This window comes from Leucoraja erinacea, chromosome 17 (genome assembly GCF_028641065.1).
Source record: "Leucoraja erinacea ecotype New England chromosome 17, Leri_hhj_1, whole genome shotgun sequence".
NCBI lineage: Eukaryota > Metazoa > Chordata > Chondrichthyes > Rajiformes > Rajidae > Leucoraja > Leucoraja erinaceus.
The window spans coordinates 9,017,099-9,043,418 of NC_073393.1; the positions used below are offsets into that span (position 1 = coordinate 9,017,099).

Below are 26,320 nucleotides of genomic sequence, written 5' to 3' on the forward strand. Positions count from 1 at the left end.
ACTTGTCAGGGTTGTATAATTTGGCTGCTCCTTAAATTCACTGAGCCATCACAAGAGGGCAGTGTGTTCCCATGACTGGTGTTCTTTGGATCAAATCCTCACTTGCTGAAATTCAGAATTGTTTTATTCTTATTTGAATTACTGGCCATTCGTAAAGTATTATATTAAACATAAATTAAGATGATCAATTATTTGCTGAATCGCAGCATTATTTGAAAATTAGTTCATCTTTTATTACTCCGTTAATCAAAATAAAACTAACATGTGAATGCGCAGCTGCCACGCATGCTTCTGTGCTCTAATTCAATGAAATGTGTATTTAATGGCTAACCATCAAACGTTTTTGCAAAGTATTTTTATGCTGGAACTGGCTTTTATCAGCAATGCAAAAGTGTACTTCGCTGTGGGATTTTCTTATGAATTGACGTGCTTGTTGGCCATTTTAACCACACATGAGTAATCTGATGGAAGGAGAAATGGAACACATCGACAAGGTTGGATTTGTATTGCAAACATAACAGCAGGCTTGGAATACAGGTCAAGGCATTGTTTATGTGGTCGATCATGTGGCAATGCATGACCCCCCTTTGGCCTCATTTGCTAGTCACAGTGTGACAGAAAATCATTCTGTCCTCGCAGTGCGTTTGCGCATGGCCACATTTTCCTACGAGACTGGCCATACTTGAAAGTACTTCACAGCGAGGTCTTGAAGTCATGAGCGGAGTACATTTTTTTTTCATGGCATGACTTCTTGGTTTAAATCGGCAGTGAGGAAAGTGCCATTTCTAATTCTCTTGCTTTTGAGGGGAATCTATTGGGGGTGGGTATTTTGTATCTGGTTCCTGCAGCTGGGGAGAACATTCTATGTAGTTCACAATGATTTATGACATGGTATGATGCCTTAAAACATTGTCTGCACTGTCTTCGTGTCAGTGCTCCAGCTTTCAACTCCATTAGGTAGACATAGATGCTGCGTCACCCGCTGGGTTTCTCCAGCATTGTTGGTCTACCTTCGATTTTTCCAGCATCTGCAGTTCTTTCTTAATTATTTCAACTCCATTAGCCTGCCTGTCTGTGTGTTGGTCTCCTTCTCCTAGGCTTCTAATTAAGTAGTTGACCTCCACTGTGTTGGTCTGATTGTCTTGGGCTTCCACTCAGTTAAGTTCTTAAAGCCAGCAGATATGGGCAGATCTTCTGATGTTCAAGGGGAAAATCAGCAGGTGGATGCAGAATAAAAAGGAAGAGGCTGGAAGAGAGGAGAGTGAACGAGAAACAGAAAGCAACACGGAGGGAGAGAAACAGTGCCAGATGATGCGAGAAAGCCACACAAACAAACGTTAGAAAAGGATAGACACAAAGATAGACATAGTCTTCAGTGTCTGAAGAAGGATCCCAGCCCGAAATGTCACCCAACAATTTTCTCCAGAGATGCTGCATGACCGTCTGAATTACTTTAGCGCTTTGTGTCAATCTTTGGTATATACCAGCATCTTCAGTTTCAACATCAGAAAAATTAACATGTAAGAAATAGAAGCAGGAATGGGCCAGAACCCATCAATTCCTTCTCTCCAGAGATGCTGCCTGTCCAGCTGAGTTACACCAGCATTTTGTGTCCTCCATCAATTAAGATAATGATTGACGTTTACAGCCTCTACTTCTCTTGATCTTTCCTCATAAACCTCAACAATCTATGACTTGAATATATTCAATGATTCTATCTCCACAGCTCTCTAGTGCACAGAATTCCAAAGTTTCTCTCTGGGAGGAGTAACACTGCCTCACCTTAAATGGATGACTCCTTATTCTGAAGCCTTGCACCCAGTCCTGGACTCCCTAATAAGAGGAGATATCTTGTCAACATCCACCTGTCAGGCCACCTCCAAATCTGACACATTCAATAAGCTCAAAATAGGGCAAGAGATCAAGAGAGAGAAGCTGCAAGAAAGATAGACGATTGCACGCTGGGGTGAGGCGGGTGTTTGTGTCAACCTGTGCCCAGCATTTATTCACACAAAGGGTGGTGTATATTTGGAGCAAGCTAGGGGAGGTAGTTGAGGCAGGGACTATCTCAACATTTAAGAAGCAGTTAGACAGGTACATGGACAGGATAGGTTTAGTGGGTTATGGGCAAATGCTGGCAGGTGGGACTAGTGTAGCTGGGACATGTAGGCCGGTGTGGGCAAGTTGGGCCGAAGGACCTGTTTCCACACTGTATCACTATAACTCTCGTACACTTTTAACTTTAAAGTAAATTCAGTGCTGGGAAAGGAAGGGACGGAAACATTTTGAGACCCTTAGGTTTCTCCCCATAACGGAGTTTATTTTGGAGGAATAACCTTATGCAGCACATAAATATACATTAAAGAATCAGTGCTTGATTAGCACCAACACTGGTGCTAACGTGCTGTTGTTTACTTGCTGCATGTGATTGAAGATTTCAGTCCTGTGAGTCGTTTTTTCCTCTTAAGTACATTTTGGCAGAGAAGCTGAAAGCTTTTCCCTTCAGTTTGTTATTACAGATGTTTGAATTCCTTATGTGATACCTGACAGGTAGGCAATAATAGAAAAACAGAACGATGATGGATGATAAGGTTGGAAAAACAGTCAGGCTATTCTTGAAACGTATTTCTGCCCAAGGTGCTTATTTCCAAATAATCTGTGGAATGTTTAAATCTGCGCTTAACTTGAGTAAATTGAAACTGTCAAGTGTGCACTGACTTCAGTGAAAAAGGTCATAACTTGACAGTTATTGGATCCTGTTTATTCTCTTCTCCATTGAGAATAATTCACTGATGGATGATGACTTGATGAGTGTATGACAGCTATTAAAGGTGGCCAGGCTGGTAAGCATGGTTTGGCAACAGCTCTATCCAAGGCTGTAAGAAATTGCAGAGAATTACAGATGCAGCCTAGACCACTCAAACCAACCTCCCTTCCATTGACTCCATCTACACTTCACGTTGCCTCGGCAAGGCCGCCAGCATAATCGAGGACGAGTCTCACTACGGACACTCTCTCTTCTCTCCTCTCCCATCAGGCAAGAATGTACAGAAGTGTGAAAACACATACTTCAAGGTCCAGGGACATTCTTCCCAGCTGTTATCAGACAACTGCGTCACCCTATCAACGACTAGTGAAAGGTCCTGAGCTACCATCTACCTCATTGGAGAAAAGAAAGAAGTAAAAGTGAGAGAAAAATAGAGGAATCGGGGGTAGAAAAGTAAGGGCATAAGTAGTAAGTACCATGGAAACTTCTGAGACTTCCCGATTGTGGAAATTGCCTTGAAGCACTTGAGAGTTGAACAGGAGATAATATGATGGTGAAGTGGAGTGGGGAAAGAGACAAAATTGGCCAGACACAAATTGGAAGAGAAGTATAGATGGCCTGGGTGGGTGAAGATCCCCTGACCAGTATACTGCTCCTAAGATGCTGAGAAGAGGGTCCCACTCGCAAGTACTGGTTTCCATTTTCCTCAGAAGTGATGCTCCACACCATCCCTGGTAGAACTAATGAGGAGCAACAACTGTGGTGTGAAGTTATCCATATTGACATTCAGACCAAATGACAACAACACATTTTATGCACAGACATAGACCTAATAGATCAATCGCAATCTGGAACAACAAACAAGTCTGCTGGAGGAACTCAGTGAGTTGAACAGCATCTTTTTTTTTAAGAGATACAGCATGGAAACAGACCCTTCGGCCCACCGACCGCGCTGACCAGCAATCCCCGCACATTAATACTATCCTACACCCACTAGGGACAATTTTTACATTCACCAAGCAAATTAACCTACAAACCTTGACGTCTTTGGAATGTGGGAGGAAACCGGAGATCTCGGAGAAAACCCACGCAAGTTGCGGGGAGAACGTACAAACTCCGTACAGCCATCACCCATAGTCAGGATCGAACCCGGGTCTCCGGCACTGCATTCGCTGTAAGGCAACAACTCTACTGCTGCGCCACCATGACTGCGGTACTCACACCCCAGTTTGCATTGACAGCACTGATGTAGAGATGGTTGAAAACTTCAAATTCCTAGGAGTTAATATCACCAACAACTTCTCCTGGACCACCCAGCAACGACCAAGAAAGCACAACAATGCCTCTACTTTCTTAGAAGGCTTAGGAAGTTCAGCATGTCCCCAACAACTCTCACCAACTTCTACAGATGCACCATAGAAAACATTTTATAAGGATGCATCACAGCTTGGTTTGGGAACAGCTCCATCCAAGAACGCAAGAAATTGCAGCGAGCTCAACAGGTTGTTTTTTTGCATCAAAATGTCAGCATTTGCAGTCTCTTATGTCAGCTTTACAACTGTGTCATTTACCCTGGATGTCATTGCTGCCAGCTACCATATTACCACTCAGGTAATCAATATTATTAGTCGTGTGGCCAGCATAATCCCATCTGTAAAGTGAATTTATTGAAGGCTTATTCTGTCCCTTCTTAAATACAGAAGGGTACTAGGAATCTGAGGGATAATTTATTCACACAAAGGGTGGTGGATATCTGGAACAAGCTGCCAGAGGACGTAGTTGAGGCATAGACTATCTCAACATTGAAGAAGCAGTTAGACAGGTGCATGGATAGGACAGGTTCCCTCTGTGGAGGGAAAGAGACAGTTAACATTTTGGGTCGGGACCCTTCATCTGAATAGTCATCACTCCAGCTGGCAGCATCATCAACGACCCACACCATCCTGGCCACACACTCATCTCTCCGCTGCCTTCAGGTAGAAGGTACAGGAGCCTGAAATCTGCAACATCCAGGTTCAGGAACAGCTTTCTCCCCTCAGCCATCAGACTACTCAACTCCTCAAACAAAAATCTTAACTTTAACAGCCTTTTGCACTTTATATACGCGCGCGTGTGTATACAATGGTATATGGACACACTGATCTGTTCTGTATTTATTTATGCCTACAATATTCTGTTGTGCTGAAGCAAAGCAAGAATTTCATTGTCCTATGTGGAACACAGGACAATAAACTCTCTTGAAATTGTTTATTTGTTAATGTAAAGACCTAGTTTTGTTTCTCGAAATTCTCCTATAATGGGTGTTCCTAGGAGAATTTACAAAGAGGTTCATGTGCTGAAATTCTTACCTGGGCGAAACCACTCAATCCAGCCAAAAGGACCATCCATAAGCCAGGGTACTGTTCAATTCACCATTACCCCATGGCGGACGTTGGACTTTGTCCATGGAACTGATGTGCAACAACGCTGAGAAGTGTATTCTGCACTCGGTATATTCTTCCCCTTGGCACTATCTATTGTATCTATAATGGTATATCTGATCTGTTTGGAAAGCATGCAAAACAAAGGTTTTTGCTGTACCTCTACACACGTGACAATAAAACCTAAAACGAGTTTTCTCATACCTTCAGCGTATTTCTCAGATAAGTTTACAGTTTACAATGTATGTACTCTTGCATAAGCACTAAATATTACACAGTGGATTAATAGACCTGGTTGACCAGAGGCATTTCTCCCATTAGTGTGCCTGATCAAACCAGCCAGCTGTCAGCAGTATAAACGGCACTCTGGTGCGGTGCAGTCAGAAGTTATATTCCCAGATATGGCCTTTAGCCAAGTAATAGGTGGGGTAGCAATGTTAATAGCTGAACAGGCAGTGGCTGACATTTAAAGAACACGTGCAGGAACTACTGCACCTATACCTTCCAGCATAAACATACACATAGAAAAACAACACAATTAATAAAGTAAATAAACTATTAGATCCAAGGAGGAGTCCTATAATATTACCAGACAAAATTGCAAAGTTGAAGATTTGAGTCAATTTACCTTATCAATCTACAGGACAAAGAATTTATAAAGAATGCAAAAATCAGTTTGGAATCAATAGACAATACATGCAGGAGTAGGCCATTCGGCCCCTCAAGCCTGCACCGCCATTCAATGTAATCATGGCTGAGCATCCACAATCAGTACCCCATTCCTGCCTTCTTCCCATATCCCTTGACTCCACTATCTTTAAGAGCTCTGTCTAGCTCTCTCTTGAAAGTATCCAGAGAACCAGCCTCCACTGCCCTATAAGGCAGAGAATTCCACAGACTCACAACTCACTGTGTACATTTTTTTTCCTCATCTCGGTTCTAAATGGCTTACCCCTTATTCTTAAATTGTGGCCCCTGGTTCTGGACTCCTCCAACTTCGGGAACATTTTTCCTGCCTCTAGCGTGTCCAAACCCTTAATAATCTTACATGTTTCAATTAGATGCCCGCTCATCCTTCTAAATTCCAGAGTATACAAGCCCAGCCGCTCCATTCTATCAACATATGACAGTCCCGCCATCCCGAGAATTAACTTGGTGAACCTACGCTGCACTCCCTCAATAGCAAGAATGTTGTTCCTCAGTTTGGGAGACCAAAACTGCACACAATACTCCAGGTGTGGTCTCACTAGGGCCCTGTACAACTGCAGAAGGACTTCTTTGCTCCTATACTCAACTCCTCTTGTTATGATGGCCATCATGCAATTTGCTTACTTCACTGCCTGCTGTACCTGCATGCTTACTTTTATTGACTGATGAACAAGGACCCCCAGATCCTGTGCCACCCTGTGTCAGCAGAAGCGTCATGAATTTTTAGAGAAGGCGCTTGTTTTGTTCTTTGGTTTAATTTTGCTTGGAGTTTGTGAAATCTTTGGAGCTTGTGCTCTTAAGGATCATGAGGTTCAGATTGCTGGCTTTCCTTTTGTCTGTCAGATGGTCATGCCACATGGGATGTTACATTTAATGTGCATAAGCGGTTTGTGCCATCCTGAAATAAGAGTTTCCTTTATGCCACAAAAATGGTATGATGCATCTAGCTATGTGTTTCCCTGTGAAACATTAACTTGGGGAAACATAATAAGAATTAAAGATAATAATGATAATTAATTGAATTCAGAGATGAAAAACGTTTTGATAAAATTTCTCCAAATATTAATTTCATTTTTACTCCATCATTTTAGATCCTTTCCACTCTCGTTAAAGGAATCTCAAAGCCAGTGACATGCAAGATTCGTATTTTGCCATCTGTAAGTGACCAAATATTTGCTCATGTTGTCATAACTCTCATTGTCATAATTTGTCTTTATTGCGTTTGGTATTGATAGAAGTAATTTAGTTTCATCATAACTCGGCTCGTAATCCAGAGACTTGGACTAAAAAGCCAGTGAACACAAATTTAAATTTTGCTTTTATTTTAATAAAATCTGGAAATAAATACCTTATTCCTGACGGTGAAACCATCAGACTGGTATTAAACTCCAATTGTACCATTAATGACAATAACATTAGATCTGGCCTTGTATTATTCTAACCATGTGCCCTACCTGCCTTCTGGTGATAAGACTGCATTAAGAACTTTGGAAAGTTTGTCAGCACCAGAAACAGGGCGACTGTCTGCTGTATTATTTTATCGGATTGTATGCAAAAACAAAGAATTTCACTGTACCTATATACATGTGAAAATAAAATATCATTGAATGAGTGTAGCTAGCCATTCACTTACAGTTGACCTCTGTGTTTTGGCCGTTTAGGTTACAGAAATTCACCTATCAGTATTGATGAATCACACCCAAAAATGTTGATACGCGGAACAAAATTCACGCTCAATATTTCTCCTTGCTCTATTTCAGCCTTATAACCCCTCACTTAACTGTCCCTCCCTCCATATACTTTACCTTCTGTTTGCCCACTGTCAACAGAGGAGCATCTGGGCTCTACTTTCTGAAAATTTGCTGTTGCCACAATGGTTTGGCAAAGACCACAATTGACCAACATATAGGGGAAGAAGGGACGTGTGGAATATGCTGACTGGTGACAGATGCACCTTTAATTTGTGAGCTGCGAGTTGATATGGTGTCAGATGCAAGCCAAATGTACGAGAGAAAGCACGAAAAGAAAATTACTAAAGTGTGTTGATAATAGAGGTCAAGTAGTTAAAGTAACCACCAGTAGTGTGGACTTTAAAAATAAACGTAAAGCATTAATAAATTAGTACAAAGTGGTTATGACCCAGTTATGGGACCATTTGCAGTCTTTGGCTCCTGATTGTAGCAAGTCAACAGCACAGAAAACTGCCAGGTGGTAAATGTATTTCACAAGAGATGACACAGTGGTGTTTTTTATTGCCACAGCACTTAAGATGACATTTAACAGAGGCATTTAAAAGTTTGAAGGGTTTTCATGGTGATTATCATAGCTATTTGCATTGGTTGCGAACTTTGATACAAGCCTCAACAATTTAAACTTATCATTGTATGGAAGCAGAGAGGGATTGAACAGTAAAGCACAGGGACAGTCCTTTGGCCAACGATGCTTGCTGAACATGACGCCAAGATGAACCCTTATACATCTGCATATAATCCTTATCCCTCCTTTCCCTGCATACCCATATGCTTATCCAAAAGTCTTTTAAATGCCACAATCGTATCTGCCTCCACTTACCACCCCCGGCTGCATGTTCAAGGCACTCACCACCCACTGTTTAAAAACGTACCCAGCATATCTTCCTTAAACGTTGCCCCTCTCACCATAAAGCTACGCCCTCCAGTATTTGATATTTCCATCCTGGGTAACGGTTCTGACTATCTTCCCCTATCAACGCCTCTCATGATCTCTGCAACTGCCGGCATTCTAGAGAAAACCATCCTGTCTGTTCAACCTCTCCCTGTAGTTAATACCCTTAATTCAGCCATCATCCTGGTACACCTCCTCTGCACCCTTTCCAAAGCCTTCACAGCCTTCCTTTAATGGGCAATCAGAATTGCATACGATATAGTCTAACCTCGTTATTACCGACCTCCATAACGGATTTCAGTTACAGCAGACGGACTGACTGCTCGGTGGTGGCAATAGGCAAGAACAACAGCTCATTTATAAAGAATTAACTGCGCTACTTTCACTGTTTATATGAATCTCTTTCCAAATACATTACAATCCATGATGGAATATGTGAAGCACTGCAGGAAGTTGGTGTTATTATCGTGCTTTCAGTATTAATTTTATCTTTCATATGCCACTAGATCTAATGTTTAAAATATGAACTAACATCCCCTTACTCGATTATAGCGGACGATTGACAATAACCAGTACCATTCCCCTACCTCCCTACCCCTCCCCTCCCAGTCCATTATAATGAGGGTTATCTGTACTCCAAATGTGGTATAAGCTGCATCATAACATCCTGACTCTTATACTCAATGCCCTGACCATTGAAGGCAAGCAAACCATATTCCTTCTTTACCACTCGATCTGGTGTGTTGCCAGTTTTTTTGAAGATGTTTTCTCTCTCAGTGGGTAGTTAGAACACCCAGTGGCATGGTGGCACAATGGTAGAGTATTTGCCATACAGCGCTTGCAGTACTGGAGACCCGGGTTCGATCCCGACTACGGGTGCTGTCTGTACGGAGTTTGTACATTCTCCCCGTGACCGCGTGGGTTTTCTCCGAGATCTTCGGTTTCATCCCACACATCAAAGACGTACAGGTATGTAGGAAAATTGGCTAGGTATGTGTAAATTGTTCCTAGTGTTCAGAGTCTGCGGGGATCGCTGGTCGGTGCGGACTTGGTGGGTTGAAGGGCATGTTTCCTCACTGTATCTCTAAACTAAACACAGAATTTTCTTTTTGTGTTGGTGCAGCAGATTAAATTCAAATATATATATTAAACAGAGAGGGTATAAGGTTATGACAGGAGCACATAGAGTTTTTAGAGATACAGCGCGGAAACAGGCCCTTCGGCCCACCGGTACCGCGCTGACCAGCGATCCCCGCACATTAACACTATCCTAAACCCACTAGTGACAATTTTTACATTTATCAAGCCAATTAACCTACAAACCTGTACGTCTGACGCGTGGAAGGAAATCGAAGATCTCGGTGAAAACCCACGCAGATCACGGGCCGAACTTACAAACTCCGTACAGACAGCACCTGTAGTCGGAATCAAACGTGGGTCTCCGGCGCTGCATTCGCTGTAAGGCAGCAACTATACCGCTGCACCACCATGACTGGGATGGATTCCCAGTCAATGCAGAGGCAGAGAAGGCACAGATGGGCTTGATTTCCTTTTGCAAAAGATTTAAATCCACCTTTTCTACTATGTATATGACTTCTCCTCCATAACCTCATTCTGCGTTCCCAAAAGTCTGTTTTCCATCTTCAGAACACCTTGGGACAAGTTAAAACCATAAAGTGTTATGCAATTTACATGTTTTAAAACTAATTGGTTATTCAGGGCCCTACTAAACTAGTCCTGCATATTATTTTGTATAAATGCTCCCCCTTAGTTGTTGTCATTGAGCAGTCAAAGGTTTCATAGCTAGCCTTAAATAACATATTATTTTGCTATTTCAAATGCATTGAACTTGTGATGGTATACTGGCGTAGGAATTGTTACTATGCGAAATGGTTGTTATGCATTACGCAAAAATAGGTTGCGGTCTCAAGGTTTCAATCGTCATTGGCACCCAGGACCCAAAAAAACCAGATGTTATTTCCTAAACAAAATGATTCAGTCAGATAAAGCAAAATGTTCCTGTTTAAACTACTTTTGTTCGCAGGCTGTTGCTGAACAACACATTTAGACATCAAGCTGCAGTAGCTCCTTCAAAAAGCAATTATTCCCAACGCTTTCTCCGCGCACACACAGCTCAACAGCATGGATGCGGGGAGCACTTTACTCCAGCTGAGGAGAGGGGGAAGCAGGCTATTTAGGACTAAGGCAATACGTTAAAAGACTACAAAAAGTTGTGACCACTGCCCAGTCCATCACTGACTTTGACCTCCCCACTGTCGAAGGGATCTATCGTATTCGCTGCCTCAAAAAGGCAGCCAAAATCATCAAGGACCCACACCATCCTGGCCACACACTTATCTCACCGCTGCCATCAGGAAGAAGGTACATGAGCCTGAAGACTGTAACGTCCAGGTTCAAGAACAGCTTCTTCCCCACAGCCATCAGGCTTAAACACAACGAATAATCTCTGAGCTCTGAACTGCAATAAAATATATTATTATTTGTTATTAGCACTATATTTGTTATTTATTGAACCTTTTCTTATTTTTTCCCACTATATCCAATGTTTACGTATTCACATATTCTGTTGTGCTGCAGCAAGTAAGAATTTCATTGTCCCGGTTGGGACATATGACAGTAAACCACTCTTGACTCTCTTGACTCGTGATGTTTCTTCAATCAGAGGGTGGTGATGTTTTGGAATTCTTCACCCGGGAGGCTGTGTAGCCTGTCATTGAGTTCATTCAGAATAAAGATCAGCAGACTTCTGAATATTAAGGAAACAAGGGGTGTGAAGATAATGCATGAAATACTTTAGAGATTTAGACTTTAAAGATACAGCACGGAAACAGGCCCTTTTGGGCCACCGAATCCACGCCAACCAAAGATCACCCCGTACACGAGCACTATCCTACACAGGAGGGACCATTTACAATTTTACCGAAGCCAATTATCCTACACACCAGTACATTTTTGGACATATGATAGAAGATCAACCATGATCTTGATGAATGGTAGAGCACACTCACAGGGTTCGTCAGCCAGCTCCTATTTTTATTTTCTAAGTTTTCATTAGATTCCACTGGACTTTATTCCAAATATTTCATTTTGTTGATGGCGATATTTGCTGCTTAAAGTATCGTGGTTGAATCAATAACATTTGCCCGAAAACTTTGTTTCATCTCCTAATCTTGTGATTTGTTTTGCCTTTAATTGCAGCTGGAAGACACCATTAACCTGGTAAAACGTATCGAAAGAACAGGCGTTGCAGCCGTGGCTATACACGGAAGGTAAGACTAAAGTCTAGCCACAATAATCAGACTCAAGTCTGATTGATGACTTGCAGTGAATAAAGGGAAGACCTGTGAGAAACCGGGAAGAGCGCCATTAGCTGAGCCCTTAAAATAATGGATTCGATTTCTGGAATTTGCAGTCAGTTTAGTTTATTGTCACGTGTACCGAGGTACAGTGAAAAGCTCTTGTTGCATGCTATTCAGTCAGCAGAAAGACAAAACATGATTACAATCAAGCCATTTACAGTGTATAGATATATGAACAGCATCTTCCAGCTTCCCATTGCTATTCTTTGTGGATGTTAGAACATTCAAAGTGTTTGACAGATTCAATAACTTATCTAATTTATCACCAGACAACAGAAGTCATGGTGTCCATGCCAGCTCCCAGCAGAGCAATCTCATCAGCTTTGTTTTCCACTCCCCTGCACCATTCTTGGTTACACCTATCTCCTCCCCCTTTGATTCTTGTTACCACATCCACAATTAGGGTAATTTTTCTAAGTCATCCCAATCTGCCCCTGCTCTCCCCCAAACTCCCACTCCTCCCTTTAATTCTTTTAGCCACATCTGCAATTGGCGTAATTTGCCATTGCCAATTAGCCTCTCAGGTGAAAGTGGATCATCCAGGGGAAGGTGCGTAGTCACAGGGAAGTTGTGCAGTCTCGAGGTCAGGATTGAACCTGGTCGCTGAGTCTGTGAGGCAACACCACTAACTGCTGCAACACATTGCTGCACTAGTAATGTCAGGGAGTGTGGCATCCCCAGGGGTCAACAGATTTTCAACCATTAATATGTTCAGGGCTACTTGTGATCCCAGGTTTGGTCATGAGTGAGCAGGGCTGACTTCATTCCACAAATTTGTGCTGGGGAAACGCTCCAACTAGGTTTGTGCATTGGCCAGCATCACAGCTGGTAAGGCAGTAGTCCCTAACTGTTGAGGGGGGCTCAGGGGGATAATAACGTTGCTACCTTTAGTTGTACTGCAGCCATTACTAATTCCAGGCAATTAGATCACTGCTATGGCTTATTACAGACATCCTGTCTGACTCTTATGCAATGGCATAACCTATGCCTGAGTGTTGAAAAGCGAGACACATGCAGTTCTCCAGGCTCCCCTGCAGAAATCCTGGATTTAAGTAGGGCATGGGCTTAAGTCAACAACAGTATCTTACAGCTTCCCTTTTGCTGTGCTTTTCATGGAGTCCAAAGAGGCAGTGTGTAAACCTCCGCAGGCTTCCCAGATCAGCTGAGGTCGCCTTTCAAATAAATACAAGCAATTGATTCCTGGCATTTAGTTTAGTTTATTATCACATGTGGTGAAGTGCAGTGAAAAGCTTTTTTGTTGCCTGCTATCCAGACAACGGAGAGATTATACATGATTACAATCAAGCCATCTACAGTGTACGGATACAGGATAAAGAGAATGATGTTTAGTTCACGATAAAGTCCAGTAAAATCCAATTAAAGATAGTCCAAGTGTCTCCAATGAGGTCTATGGTAACTCAGGGCCGCTCCCTAGTGGGTGTTAGGATGGTTCAGTTGCCTGTTAACAGCTGGGAAGAAACTGTCCCTTCTGAGAGGAGATTAAGAAGAGCAGAGTTAGTGTACCTCTGCGCTTGGGGTAGAGGTTTAAAAGAGTGGAGCGATTGTAATGAATAATTGCAAATCTGCTTCTGGAACCAGCACGCGTAAAGTCGCCTGCCTTAGGATGCATTTCGTTGTCTCTGTTGTAAGACTTGGTGGAGTTATTTTTTTAATATTCTTCAGTTTGTTGAAACATTTTTCCTTCACTTTGTGTGACTCTTGGTACATTAAATGTTTTAAAAATTGTCTTTTTATCAATAGTTTTAGCAGTTTGGTAATATCTGTGAATATCTGATATTTGCGCTAATTTCTCTGATAATGACAGCTGGTGAGCAGAGAGGTGGGGGAGGGAAGTGTTCACCATTGTATGAGAGCAGCCAGCTGCTGTCACAATGACAACTCCTGTATTGAAGTGATGGGGGCTGGCGGAAACAAATCATTCAAGGTCATGGTTGAAAACAACATCTCCCACAGGCAGGTTTACTGCAGCTTCTGCTCCAATATGATGAGAGTTTTCATCCCAGCCTAGTTAGCATCCGTCCATCTGCGCGAGATGATGGTGCGACTTTGACTTTAAAGGTACAGCGTGGAAACGGACCTTTCGGCTCTCCAAGTCCATGCCAATCACCCATCCCCATTCACCAGCACTATCCTACACAATAGGGGCAATTTACAATTTTTACCAAGCCATTTAACCTACAAATCTGTACGCCTTTAGAATGTGGGAGGAAACGAGCTCCTGGAGAAAACCCACATGTTCAGATTGAGAACGTACAGACTCGGTACCGACAGCACCTGTAGTGAGGATCGAACCCAGATCTCTGGCGCCGTAAGGCAGCAACTCGACCATTACACAAATATGTCGCCCTTTGATAACAATGCGTAGTGCCACGGAATGAAAATCAAAGAACTGGAGTTGCAGGAACTCTGAAACAAAAATGAAAAATGCCATTTTTATGGTGGGACTGATACTGCCTGACTTAATAGACAATAGACAATAGGTGCAGGAGTAGACCATTCAGCCCTTCGAGCCAGCACCGCCATTTACTGTGATCATGGCTGATCATCCACAATCAATACCCCGTGTCTGCCTTCTCCCCATATCCCTTGACTCCGCTATCTTTAAGAGCTCCATCTAATTCTCTCTTGAAAGCATCCAGAGAATTGGCCTCCACTGCCTTCTGAGCCAGAGAATTCCACAGACTCACAACTCTCTGGGTGAAAAAGTTTTTCCTCATCTCTGTTCTAAGTGGCTTACCCCGTGCTGAATGTTTCCAACATTTTCCAATCCTTTGATTTTCAATCTGAAGCACTACGCTGTGTTATCAAAGGGAATTTAACAGTGGCTATATATTGTGGGGTGCTCACAAGGGGAAGTTTTAATTAGCTTTTATAGTGCTTTGGACACTTTTACATAGATTCCAGGGTTTGGGAACTGGGAAACTAAAGGCATGTAGGAAGGACCTACAGATGCTGGTTTGATTTTAATTAGACACCAAATGCTGGAGTAACTCAGCAGGTCGGGCAGGATAGAAGGATAAAAGGAATAGGTAACATTTCGGGTCGGTACCCTTCTTCTTCCAATGGCTGAAATGCCAAAAATCAAGGATGTGCACAAAGGCAGAATTAGAGGAACACAGGGGAGATGTGACAACTGGGAGTTAGTCTGGAGGAGGAATTTGGAACAATGATATTTATTGGTTCAGCTTCTACTGGGGGAAATATGTGGAAAGAGGCCATGTCTGCCTTCTGTAAACACTGCACAATGTTTAATGTGCTTTTTCAACAGAAGGAAGGAGGAAAGACCGCAGCATCCTGTGCACTGTGACGTAATTAAAGCGGTCTCTGAAGCTGTGTCAATCCCTGTAATAGCAAAGTAAGTACAGTAAACCATCCAGCCCGACACAGACTTAGATCTACGAGTACAACTGGACTTATTTGTTTCGGAAAACAACCAGCCCATTATACTCCACAATCATATGAAAGGGAAAATCAGTCTGGGGTTGACGACTGGGCAGCCATTAATTTGGTAGTTTAGATTAGCCCTTACATTTTTAGTGAATGTTTTATAAATTAATAGCCAATCTTTTGGTGGACCGGAATAATAATATCTTCATAAGCAAAAGACCTTGACCTACAAATTCTCTGCTGCTCAGTAAAAGTGGTGTTGTGGACTCGCTGTTTTATTATCTGCCACTGTCTGTGAGTAAACAAGTTGTTTTCAGTTCATACACTCAGTTATACCCTACCCTTTAATTTGATCAATGATCGTATTGTACCCTCTTGCTCTCACATAAAGCTACGCAGTGTTTCTTTTTAATCCCTTTTGAGAAGTTAATTTTAGTAAACCTTCACTGATAATTAGACTTTGCACATCCTCCGTGTTAGATGCACCGAGAAAAATGAACAGAAACGATAGGGCTCTCTGACTGGATAATTACAGATGGCTTTATGATACAAACTCAGGTTAGCTAGCCAGGTAAGGGAAGTAAACAAAAATACTATTGAGTTGTAATTTTTCATAATATGTTAGAAAAATGTTGCTGTAAGATGTCTCACCCCTGCTATTCTTACAGAAAATTAGAGCAACTAAACTAGTCTTTAATGAAATAACAGTTGTTAATGCAATACCCACCAACCTCCCCAGCGCAGGAAATGAATGGTTTAAACTGTTTCATTTCCACATGCAATAAATTTAACTTTGACAAAGAAATGTTAATTTTCTTTCTTGCCTTTCCTTCGTCATTTTTTCCTCTTTCATAATCTGATCATTCTTCCCATTTTTCTTACTTATTTTCTGTGGATTGAATTATTTTTTTTTTCATCTCTCTCCCTCTATTATTTTCATTCATTGATCCCAAATGCCCCATTGTAAATTGCAATTCCAGAATATATTCAAGCTGAAGGGTATAGGAAATGTTAGTCATTCATGGTGCAAGCAGCAAGAAGCCCTGCTAGGTTTAGCCCACTCTCATAAACCCACAAGCATAGCATTGTTATTATTTTTTTTGTCACATAAAACCAGATGCTAATAAATTTAAATCATGCGAATAACACAAATCCCTCTTCCCCTTCCACTGCTGAAAAAAATAAGCTTTAGATCACAGAAACTGGAAAGGACAAAACAAAAAATCATCAGTATGTTACCTGGGCTTGCAGGCTTAAGTAACAGGAAGAGGTTGGTTTGGCTGGGACATTTTACTTTGGAGCATTGAAGGGTGAGGGGTGATCTTATTGAGGTATACAAGATCATAAAGGGCATGGATAAAGTGAGCACTCAGTCTTTTTCACAAGGTTAGAGGATTCTAAAACGAGAGGGCACAGAAAGATCGAAGAGGGACCTCAGTGACAATTTTTTCATTCAGAGGGTAATCCATACCAAGAATGAGCTACCAGAGGAAGCTGTAGAAATGGATGCAATTATGACTTTTAAACACATTTGGACAGATGTGTGGCCAGGAAGAGTTTGGAGGGTGCTGGCTCATTGCAGGCAAATGGGGCCAGTCCAATATGCCAACTTGATTGGCATGGTCAAGATGCTACTCTAATGCTTCCTTGATTGGTAGGCAAGCTAAATTAATTGGATAGAAAATATAGTTTGATCTATTTTAGAGCTGCACAAGATTTAAAACAGAACTTTAACAATATTTGCAAATCATGAAGTCTGGTTTGATATTGGTGTCACAGTGAACCATCCAGAGATCTCTTATGTGGTACCACTTTATGTAATGCACAACATTGTTGTGTACCAAAGATAAATACAAACTGCTGGAGTAACCCAGCAGGACAGGCAGCATCTCAGGATAGAAAATACAGATAGAAGGAATCCCGAGATGCTGTCTGTCCTGCTGAGCTATTCCAGCATCTTTGTTTTAAACCAGCATATGTAGTTCATTCCTACATATTGTTCTGTACCATAGGTCATAGGAGCAGAAGCATTCAGCCCATTGAGTCTACTCCACCATTCAATCATGGCTGCTCTGTCTTTCTCTCTCAACCCCATTCTCCCCATAACCCTTGACACCCTTACCAATCAAGTATCTGTTAATCTCCGCCTGAAAAATACCTAGTGACTTGACCTCCACACCGTCTGTGGTAATGAATTCTGCAGGTTCACCATCCTCTGACATTGTAAGAGATTATCCACTGGTAAAATAGATTTTGTTTTATGGTATTTCATTATCCGTTGGGCAGCATGGTGGCACAGTGGTAGAGTTGGTGCCTTACAGCACTTTCAGCGTCAGAGACCTGGGTTCGATCCTGACTACGGGTGTTGTCTGTACGGCGTTTGTATGTTCTCCCCATGACCGAGTCGGTTTTCTTTGGATTGATCTCTGGGTTCCTCCCACATTCCAAAGACGTACAGGTTTGCAGGTTAATTGGCTTGGTATGAATGTCAATTGTTCCTAGTGTGTGAGGGGCAGTGTTAATGTGTGAGGATCGCTGGTCAGTGCGGACTTGGAAGGGCCTGTTTCTGCGCTGTATCTGTAAACTAAACTAAATGCAAAATCACCTCAGCTTATTAAAATGGCCATGCTCTCTCTCCCTCTCTCCCTCTCTCCCTCTCTCTCAGTGGAGGATCTCAGGAGATTATCAAAGATTTTGCAGGCATTGAAGAATTCCGCTGGGCAACAAATGCTTCTTCAGTGATGATAGCCCGGGCAGCGATGTGGAATCCGTCCATCTTCAGGAAGGAAGGACTGTTACCAGCAGAAAAGGTGTTGAAGGAATATCTCACATACGTGAGTATTTTAGTTGCAACTATCTTGGAAGCAATGTAACATGCCTGTTGCTAAGTGTAGAAGGAAATACGTCCCAGACTTGCAACTTGCATCCTAAATGGAGCAATTTCAGGGTGTGATTAATTGAATCTTTTATTTCAGATTCCACATACAAATAGTAAGCAGAGTACTTGCCTAAATGTTTCGGAACATTAGAATCAATGGTAATCTTGGTCTTTTGGTGCACTTTGGTCTTTTTAAAATCTTTGTGTTGAAACTAAATCAAAACGAAAATGGTCATAAAATCGATCGATCAAAAACATTGTAGTTGCTAGAAATCTAAATTAAAACAGAAAATGCTGGAAATACTCTGCAGGTCAGGCAGCATCTGTGGGAAAGGAACATGGTCATAATTTCAGGTTGGAGATCCATCTCTGTATCAGTCATTCATCTGCAATATTAGCTTAACTTGGCATTACTTTTTGCTCCTTTCTTTTCTCTCTGGAACTGAACTTGCACCCTGATCTGCTGGCCTTATCGTCCTGCTCCACATTTCACAACTCCCATATTTGTTAGTCTGGTAGGCACAAAATGCTGGAGTAACTCAGCGGGACAGGCAGAATCTCTGGGAGAAGGAATGGGTCGTGACCCTTCTTCAGACTCAGATTTATTAGTCTGGGTTATTTTCTCGATGTTCACACCGTCTAACTGCTCCCATTCACTTATTGACCAGATAACCTTGTTTACTGATTATCCCCACGTTCTCCCCGGCTTTTATCCTACCAGAGCTAGGGCGCCACAGTGGCGCAGCGGTAGAGTTGCTGCCTTACAGCGCCAGAGACCCGGGTTTGATCCTGACTACGGGTGCTGTCTCGATGGAGTTTGTACATACTCCCTGTGACCGTAAAGGTTTTTTCTAGGTGCTCCAGTTTCCTCCAAAGACGTATAAGTTTGTAGGTTAATTTGCTTTTGTAAATTGTCCCTGGTATGTAGTATAGTGTTAGTGTATGGGGTGATTGCTATTCGACATGGACTCGGTGGGCTGTTGCGCCTGTTTCCGCTCTGTATGTCTAAAGTGACATCGTCTTAGGTTTAGATAATCAGTCTCTTTCCCTGGAGTGGAGATGTGTAGTACCAGAAGGTATAGATTTATGGTGAGGGAGGGAAAGTTCAAAGGAGATTTACGAGGCAACTTTTTTTTTACACAGAGATAATTTTAGGTGCCTGGAATGCACTGCGGGGAGGTGGGTGGGTAGTGGAAACAGATAAGACAGTGTTCTTTAATTTAGATGGGCACATGAACAGGGATGGAGGGATATAGACCATATGCTGTTTATATTGGCATCGTGGTCAGTATAGGCACCATGGGCCAAAGGTATAACATGTTCCATTATTATACTGTTCTATGTTCTCTGTTAAATATGCGTTTCTAAAGCAAAAAAATAGTTTTACATTGATATAACCTGCTATTAATTGAGATATATTTCCAATTGCTAATTGAGATATATCTTCATTCATCCTACAATATGCTCAAGTATCTGCTACTTATTAATTAAGCAGAAGAATATCGAAAGGGATGGAAGTTGATTTTAGCCTTAAGTGGACAGCATTTCACTGGCGATTTGAAATCCCTGAGACTGGAATCTAAGATTTAACCCAAGTTTCACTTGCTATACATTAGTTTGACTCAAATGAAGTCACAATTACACAAAATAATGGAAACAGATAAAGGGAAAAATAAACCTGGATAGATTATTTTATATAAAGTGCTATAAACGTGTGTGTGTTACATTAACATGGCTGATACTACACAAACATTATTATACACAATTTTACAAGATTTTGAACTACTTTGAAACAAATTGTATGATTTGTTTAAAAAAAAAGTATACATTTTTCATCGAAGTATGAACCTTCGAGAAAGTATTGGTGTAATCATATTCTTTCATTAATTCCTATTCTCTAGGCAATTAGATATGACAGCCATTACTCAAACACTAAATACTGTCTCTGCCAAATGTTGAGAGATAAATTAGAATCAGCTCAAGGAAAAAAGTTACACGCTGCACAATCAAATGAGGAGCTTTGGTAAGTACAGAATTTACAGATTGTCGAGGAAACCATGTATCTGTCGTAACACTGAATCTTTATATGTGAAAAGAGAGTTGTGTAATAATTTTCATTTAATTCCATTTCAGAAACACTTAAAGTTGAGGACAGATTTAGTCAATTAGACAGGTACATGTATAGTGTAGGAAGGAACTGCAGATGCTGGTTTAAACCAAAGATAGACACAAAATGCTGGAATAGCTCAGCGGGACAGGCAGCATCTCTGGATAGTATGAATGGGTGACGTTTCGGGTCGAGACCCTTCTTCTGAAGTCTGAAGAAGGGTCTCGACCTGAAACGTCACCTAGGCTTGACTGGACGGAGTTTATACTTGCTCCCTGTGTGGGTTTTCTCCGGGTGCTCCGGTTTCCTCCCAAACTCCAAAGGCATACAGATTTGTAGGTTAATTGGCTTCAGTAAAATTGCAAATTGTCCCTAGTGTATAGGATAGTGCTAGTGTATGGGGTGATCGCTGGGCGGCGCGGACCTGGTGGGCCGAAGGGCCTGCTTTCGCACTGTATCTAACGTCTAAGGTAAAGTTCTTGTTCAAGATTCCACCATGATACAATTATACAATTTATTTGTTGTCATTTGAACCTCATTGAGATTCAAACGAAATTTGGTTTCTGCAGTCATACACACAAGTTGAAGAATCAAGACACAACACAATTTACACAGACATCCATCACAGCAAATCTCCTCCTCACTGTGATGGAAGGCAAAGTCTTATCTCTCCATTGCAATGCAGCTGTATGAATTTCTTTGGAAAAACTATATGTATGTTGTATGTGCTTTTTACAACCCTTTGAAGATCGTGGCTCTATTATGGCCCTTCTTTTTGACAAATAGCTTTTTCTGGTTTCATTAAAATACAGTTATTTTTTGTTTAAACTCAATGTGCATAAAATCAAGCCCTTGATTGGAAGTCTCATTATAAAAGCAGCCTATCTGATACTGGAAACTAGCACAATGCTTCCAAGCTGGCTTAAGCAACTGATACCATATGTGACCAACCATATATTGAGATCTATAGTTTAGTTGGCCTTCCGTTCATTAAGCTGGGAACTGACTGGAAAATTAAATCCAAATGAGTAAATGTTTACACCATTTGTTGATGGAGTATTCAGTTCCTGTTGCATGCTGACATCTCACCAAATCAACCTACATTACATGTGCTAATAGTGCTTTGCTCGAAATTTCTCCTAATATTATAATAGTTTACAGTTGGAGAAAAATGAATATCAAGGTATCGGATTCAGCAGAACTGCTGTGCGAAATAAAAAGGAAACATAACATTAACTTTTATATTTCTAATAATACCAGCAGAGTATTTATTGATCAGTTTTTTTATAGTGGTCTAGTTTCTCCAGGTTAAAATTATTTTAACAGTTTTAATGAACTGACCTGTAAATTAACCAAAGTGTTCAAGCCGTAATGTTGAATTTTGAGCGGGAGAATTATGTTTTCCCCCACATAGGAATTTTCTTTCACTCATCATTGCCACGTTGCATTTGATTAATAACAGACCCAACGTACCCCAAACTCTTCATTAACACTCTAATGCAGCAGGGTGCTTCTCCTACTGATCATCACATGGATACAGTACAACAGCAATTTGCAATGTTACTCATGCTTTTTTTTTAGTTGGCTAATCATGCTGTAAATCAGTTGGCACATGATCAATGTGTCCAGTCTAAAAACAGGTCCAGAATTGCAAAAGAAAATAGAAATAGAAAAACCTGAACATAAAACCTGTCAACTTGTCCAAGAAAAACTAACATATTGATATTCCTGATAAAAGATCCTTGCACAAACCTTTCTCTTTATATTTCACTGTTGTTTTTGCATGTCTATCCTTTCATTATTGTAAGATAGCTAGGCCCAAGCTAAGTGCGATTTTCTGAAGATTATTATCCCTGAAAATGCTTATTGCAGCTACTTTGCAATAACTGAACATTTTTCTTGTAAATGTTTGCCTCTACAATCATTTTCTCTGAGCTCACATCTAACAAACTTGTCTAACAATGTAAACCACTCTGATTCTTCACTGTTATTTGACCGCGACTTCTTGAATTTCATACACATATACCTTTATCCGAGGTTACACTTGGTCATCAATAGTATTTAAGCAAATGTAAAAATTTATAAAACTAATACTTTCATCGGTTCCTCGCTCCCCTCCATTGAGTCTGTCCAAAGCAAGCGCTGTCTGCAGAGGGCGCTCAGCATCGCCAACGACTGCTCTCACCCCAACCATGGACTGTTTACCCTCCTACCATCCGGGAGGCGCTACAGGTCTCTCCGTTGCCGAACCAGCAGGTCGAGGAACAGCTTCTTTCCGGCGGCTGTCACTCTACTCAACAACGTACCTCGGTGACTGCCAATCACCACCCCCCCCCCACCGGACACTTATTATTATTTATTCAAATCGTTTGCTATGTCGCTCTACAATGGAGATGCTAAATGCATTTCGTTGTCTCTGTACTGTACACTGACAATGACAATTAAAATTGAATCTGAATCTGAATCTGAATCTGAAATAGCTCCAAGAAATTGGAGTTGCGTACAGCAGTAATTCAGAATTAGGATAAACAAGGGACCTTGGCTGTATTTGATGGATTGTTAACTATTGGATTATTTTATAACCTAACATTTTAATTGTGGAATCAGTCTAGTTTGGAGATACAGCATGGAAACACACCCTTCCACCCAGAGTGTCCACGCCAACCATCGACCACTCGTTCATACTAGTTCTATGTTATTCCACTTTCTAATCCAATCCCTACGCATTAGGGGCAATTTACAGAGGCCAATTAACCTACCAATCCACTTTGGGATATGGGTGGACACCAGAGCACCCGGAGGAAACCCAGTTGACCACCTATTTGCTGAATGGGGACATAGAACAGTGCAGCACAGGGATGGACCCTTCGACCACACATGATGCCTATTTAAACTGATCTAACCTGCCTGTACTTGTTGTCTGCACTCACTATTGCCTTGACCTCATCTGCTCCACATCGGGATGTCTGATTCTTGGAGCTGAACAGTGATCTCCTGAACCTTGGCCGGTTCTCGAGGACCATAATCAGTTGATGGGGGCATCCAGAAAAAAGTCGCCCCATTCATCTTAATTTGTAAAAGTTATCAATATGTTTCAGCTATTCAGAAGCATTTAAAATTGATTAAAATCAGATCAAAGTTTATAATATGAAATCATTTTTCAAAAACATGAAAATAATAATCGTACAACAAATAAACAGATTTAAATAAGGAAAAATATTAACATTAAAAGAACTATCGCTTGCCTTATGTTTCTTGTCGTAGTTCTACAATCCCTATTCCAATAGACAGCTGATCCCACGCCAGGACTAACTTGGCACAGGATGTGCAGTCAATATGTGTCGGAAGGAACTGGAGATGCTGGTTTACACCGACGTCTCGACCCGAAAAGTCACCTATTTTTTTATCTCCAGAGATGCTGCCTGACCCAGCATTTTGTATCTATTGCAGGAAGTGAAGACTTCCGAAGATAGGTGGCAGCACAGAGACACCGCTGGTGGATCTGCCTTACAGCATCTGAGACCCATATTCAATCCTGACCTTAGTTTCTATCTGTGTGGAGTTTGCATTGTTGCCCTGTGACCGCATTGTTTTCCTTCAGGTCCCAAAGACGTGCAAATTGGTGGCCATTGTAAATCACCCCTAGTGTATGTTAGCAAGTGGTGGAATCTGGGTTGATAAAAATGTGTGGAGAATTTTTTGTTTAATTGGATTAATGAAGGATTTGTGTACCTGGGTGGTTGACGTGGACTCAGCAGGCAAATGGACCTTCTGCTTCCGTGTATCTCCCTGTAACTCTTGACTACGAATGGGAAAACTCAGCAAATTCCTGCCACGTTTGCGAGCCAAGCTGAGGACAACCAGAAAGTGGCTGTGAGATTGCAGTCAATAAATTCAGGACCTCCATGTGAAAATCCAGGGGTGATGTTGGAAGGTGGTAGTTGTGAGGATAAGAAGATTCTGCAATGATGCCAAACTACGTTTTGACGTTGATGAACCACAGTTGCCATCTAATGGCACAGATAGCAAATTACAAGCTAGCTTGATTTAATATTGCCTCGAGATAGATACAAAATGCTGGAGTAACTCAGGGGGTCAGGCACCATCTCTGGAGAAAATGTGTAGGTGATGTTTCAAGTTGGGTCCGACTTACTCCAGTATTTTGTGTCCATCTTTGGTATAAACCAGCATCTGCAGTTCCTTTTTATTTTACATCAATATTGTCAAGTCTTGTTTTAATCTTGCTCTTTGCTTCATCACATGATCCCATTTATTTATTTCATGACCTCAATTTTATTTTGTTTAACATAGCTGTATCTTAACTATTTAAAATCTTTCTTAGATTTAATATGAGAATTTTCTGTAATTTATGTTCAAACTTTCAAACAATTTCTCACTTTGTTTTATTTTAAGAACTAACCCTTTCTAATGCAATTACAAAAACCCTTAAAATGAGCATTGCTTGCTGTGAGAAAAATGCAAGATTTAAAAAAAATATGCAGCATGTTTTCTTATGATTGACGTTTGGATCTCAACCCAAAACGTCACCCATTCCTTCTCTCCAGAGATTATGCCTGTCCCGCTGAGTTACTCCAGCTTTTTTCTGTCTATTTTCTATATTAGCTGTTTATTTGCAAGACAAACCGTGAATATCATGGAGGTTGACCTGGAGGTTTGAATCAAATGGTCACATGCAGTACATGGTTTAGTTTTATTCCTGTTGGATTAGCTTTTGGGATTTTGTGAGGTAGAACCATGTTGGTTTGGGAAACCCATGTGGTCACAGGGAGAATTCACAGACAGCACCAGTGGTCAGGATCGAACCTGGGTCTCTGGCGCTGTGTTATATAATTGGATAACTGAGGCCAAGGATTGATCTCTGATGGCAAAGCATTGTGAGAAACTGCCGTTGCAAAGAAGCTGAACAGTCACTTCTGGTTTTGTGCCCCTCCCTGCTCTGGGCTACCTACTCCTGCCAGGTTGGAAGGAAGAAGGCTGCAATTGGGAATAATGGTGTGTGTTGGATGAATGGACGGAGAGTCTTCATAGAGGGGAACCAAGAGGCAAAGGCATAAAATGAGAAAGTGGGAGAGTTAAGTGTGAGTGGCATTAGGACAGTTAGGGAAGTGAGGAAGAATATATAAAGGAGTAACTTTGCTTGCAAGATGAATTGGTGTGAGGAAGGCTGAGATGAACTAAACTCGAGAAGGCCGATTGAGCGTGGTTGGAATAGTACAGGATATGGGTGAGTGTGCCACCTTGCTCATCTTTCCGTATACGATTAGGTTGCTATACTGTTTTTGGCACTAAATCCATGAGTGTGGAACGATGCTCCTGCTGCTAACATCGCTGACAATCTCAACCACTCCTCCTTACAGACACTGGCAGATTACCTCTGTTTACTCATACAGCCCCATTATCAAATTCAGTAAGGTATTGTGAAAATGAGCATAAACTGTTGAATGTCTGCACTGCATTCTGTCAATTCTTTGTCACCTTCCAGAATCCATCAAACATCACATTTGAATTGTCCTTCAACCTTATGGAGTTAGAATGGCCTCCTCTGTGTTGTTATCAAGTTTGCAAGGATGAGATTTATAGATTTTGTACCTAATAAGAAATTGTGAGAAACTCAGCGGGTGCAGCAGCATCTATGGAGCAAAGGAAATAGGCAACGTTTCATCCCGAAACGTTGCCTATTTCCTTCGCTCCATAGATGCTGCTGCACCCGCTGAGTTTCTCCACCTCTTTTGTCTACCTTAAACAGGCCCCTTCTCTAGCTGTTTTTAAATCACTCCTGAAGACATATCTATTCTCCATGGCCTTTGTAGACCAGTGAGGTGTTGAATTGTTTATTAACTTTATTTGCTTGGTTTTGCTGCGTTGTTCGTACTTGTGTTTTATGTTTTTTAATTTATTGTTTGGATTTTTGTATGTAATTTATGCGCCTCGTGTTAGTTGTATGTTCTGTTGTTCTGCCTGTTTTATGATGTCTTGCTTGTTTTCTTT

The 26,320-nt window shown here is 41.4% G+C and overlaps 1 protein-coding gene across 2 annotated transcripts in view; it reads left to right on the forward strand.

Annotated features, from left to right (window-relative positions):
* Window positions 1–26,320, forward strand: part of dus2 (dihydrouridine synthase 2) — a 65,485-nt gene that overhangs the window by 21,512 nt on the left and 17,653 nt on the right. For both annotated transcript variants that reach the window (XM_055648454.1, XM_055648453.1), the window contains exons 8-12: window positions 6,987–7,052; window positions 11,758–11,828; window positions 15,208–15,294; window positions 17,992–18,160; window positions 20,106–20,227. In XM_055648454.1, the coding sequence (XP_055504429.1) occupies window positions 6,987–7,052; window positions 11,758–11,828; window positions 15,208–15,294; window positions 17,992–18,160; window positions 20,106–20,227 (515 nt within the window). The remainder of the gene's footprint in view (window positions 1–6,986; window positions 7,053–11,757; window positions 11,829–15,207; window positions 15,295–17,991; window positions 18,161–20,105; window positions 20,228–26,320) is intronic.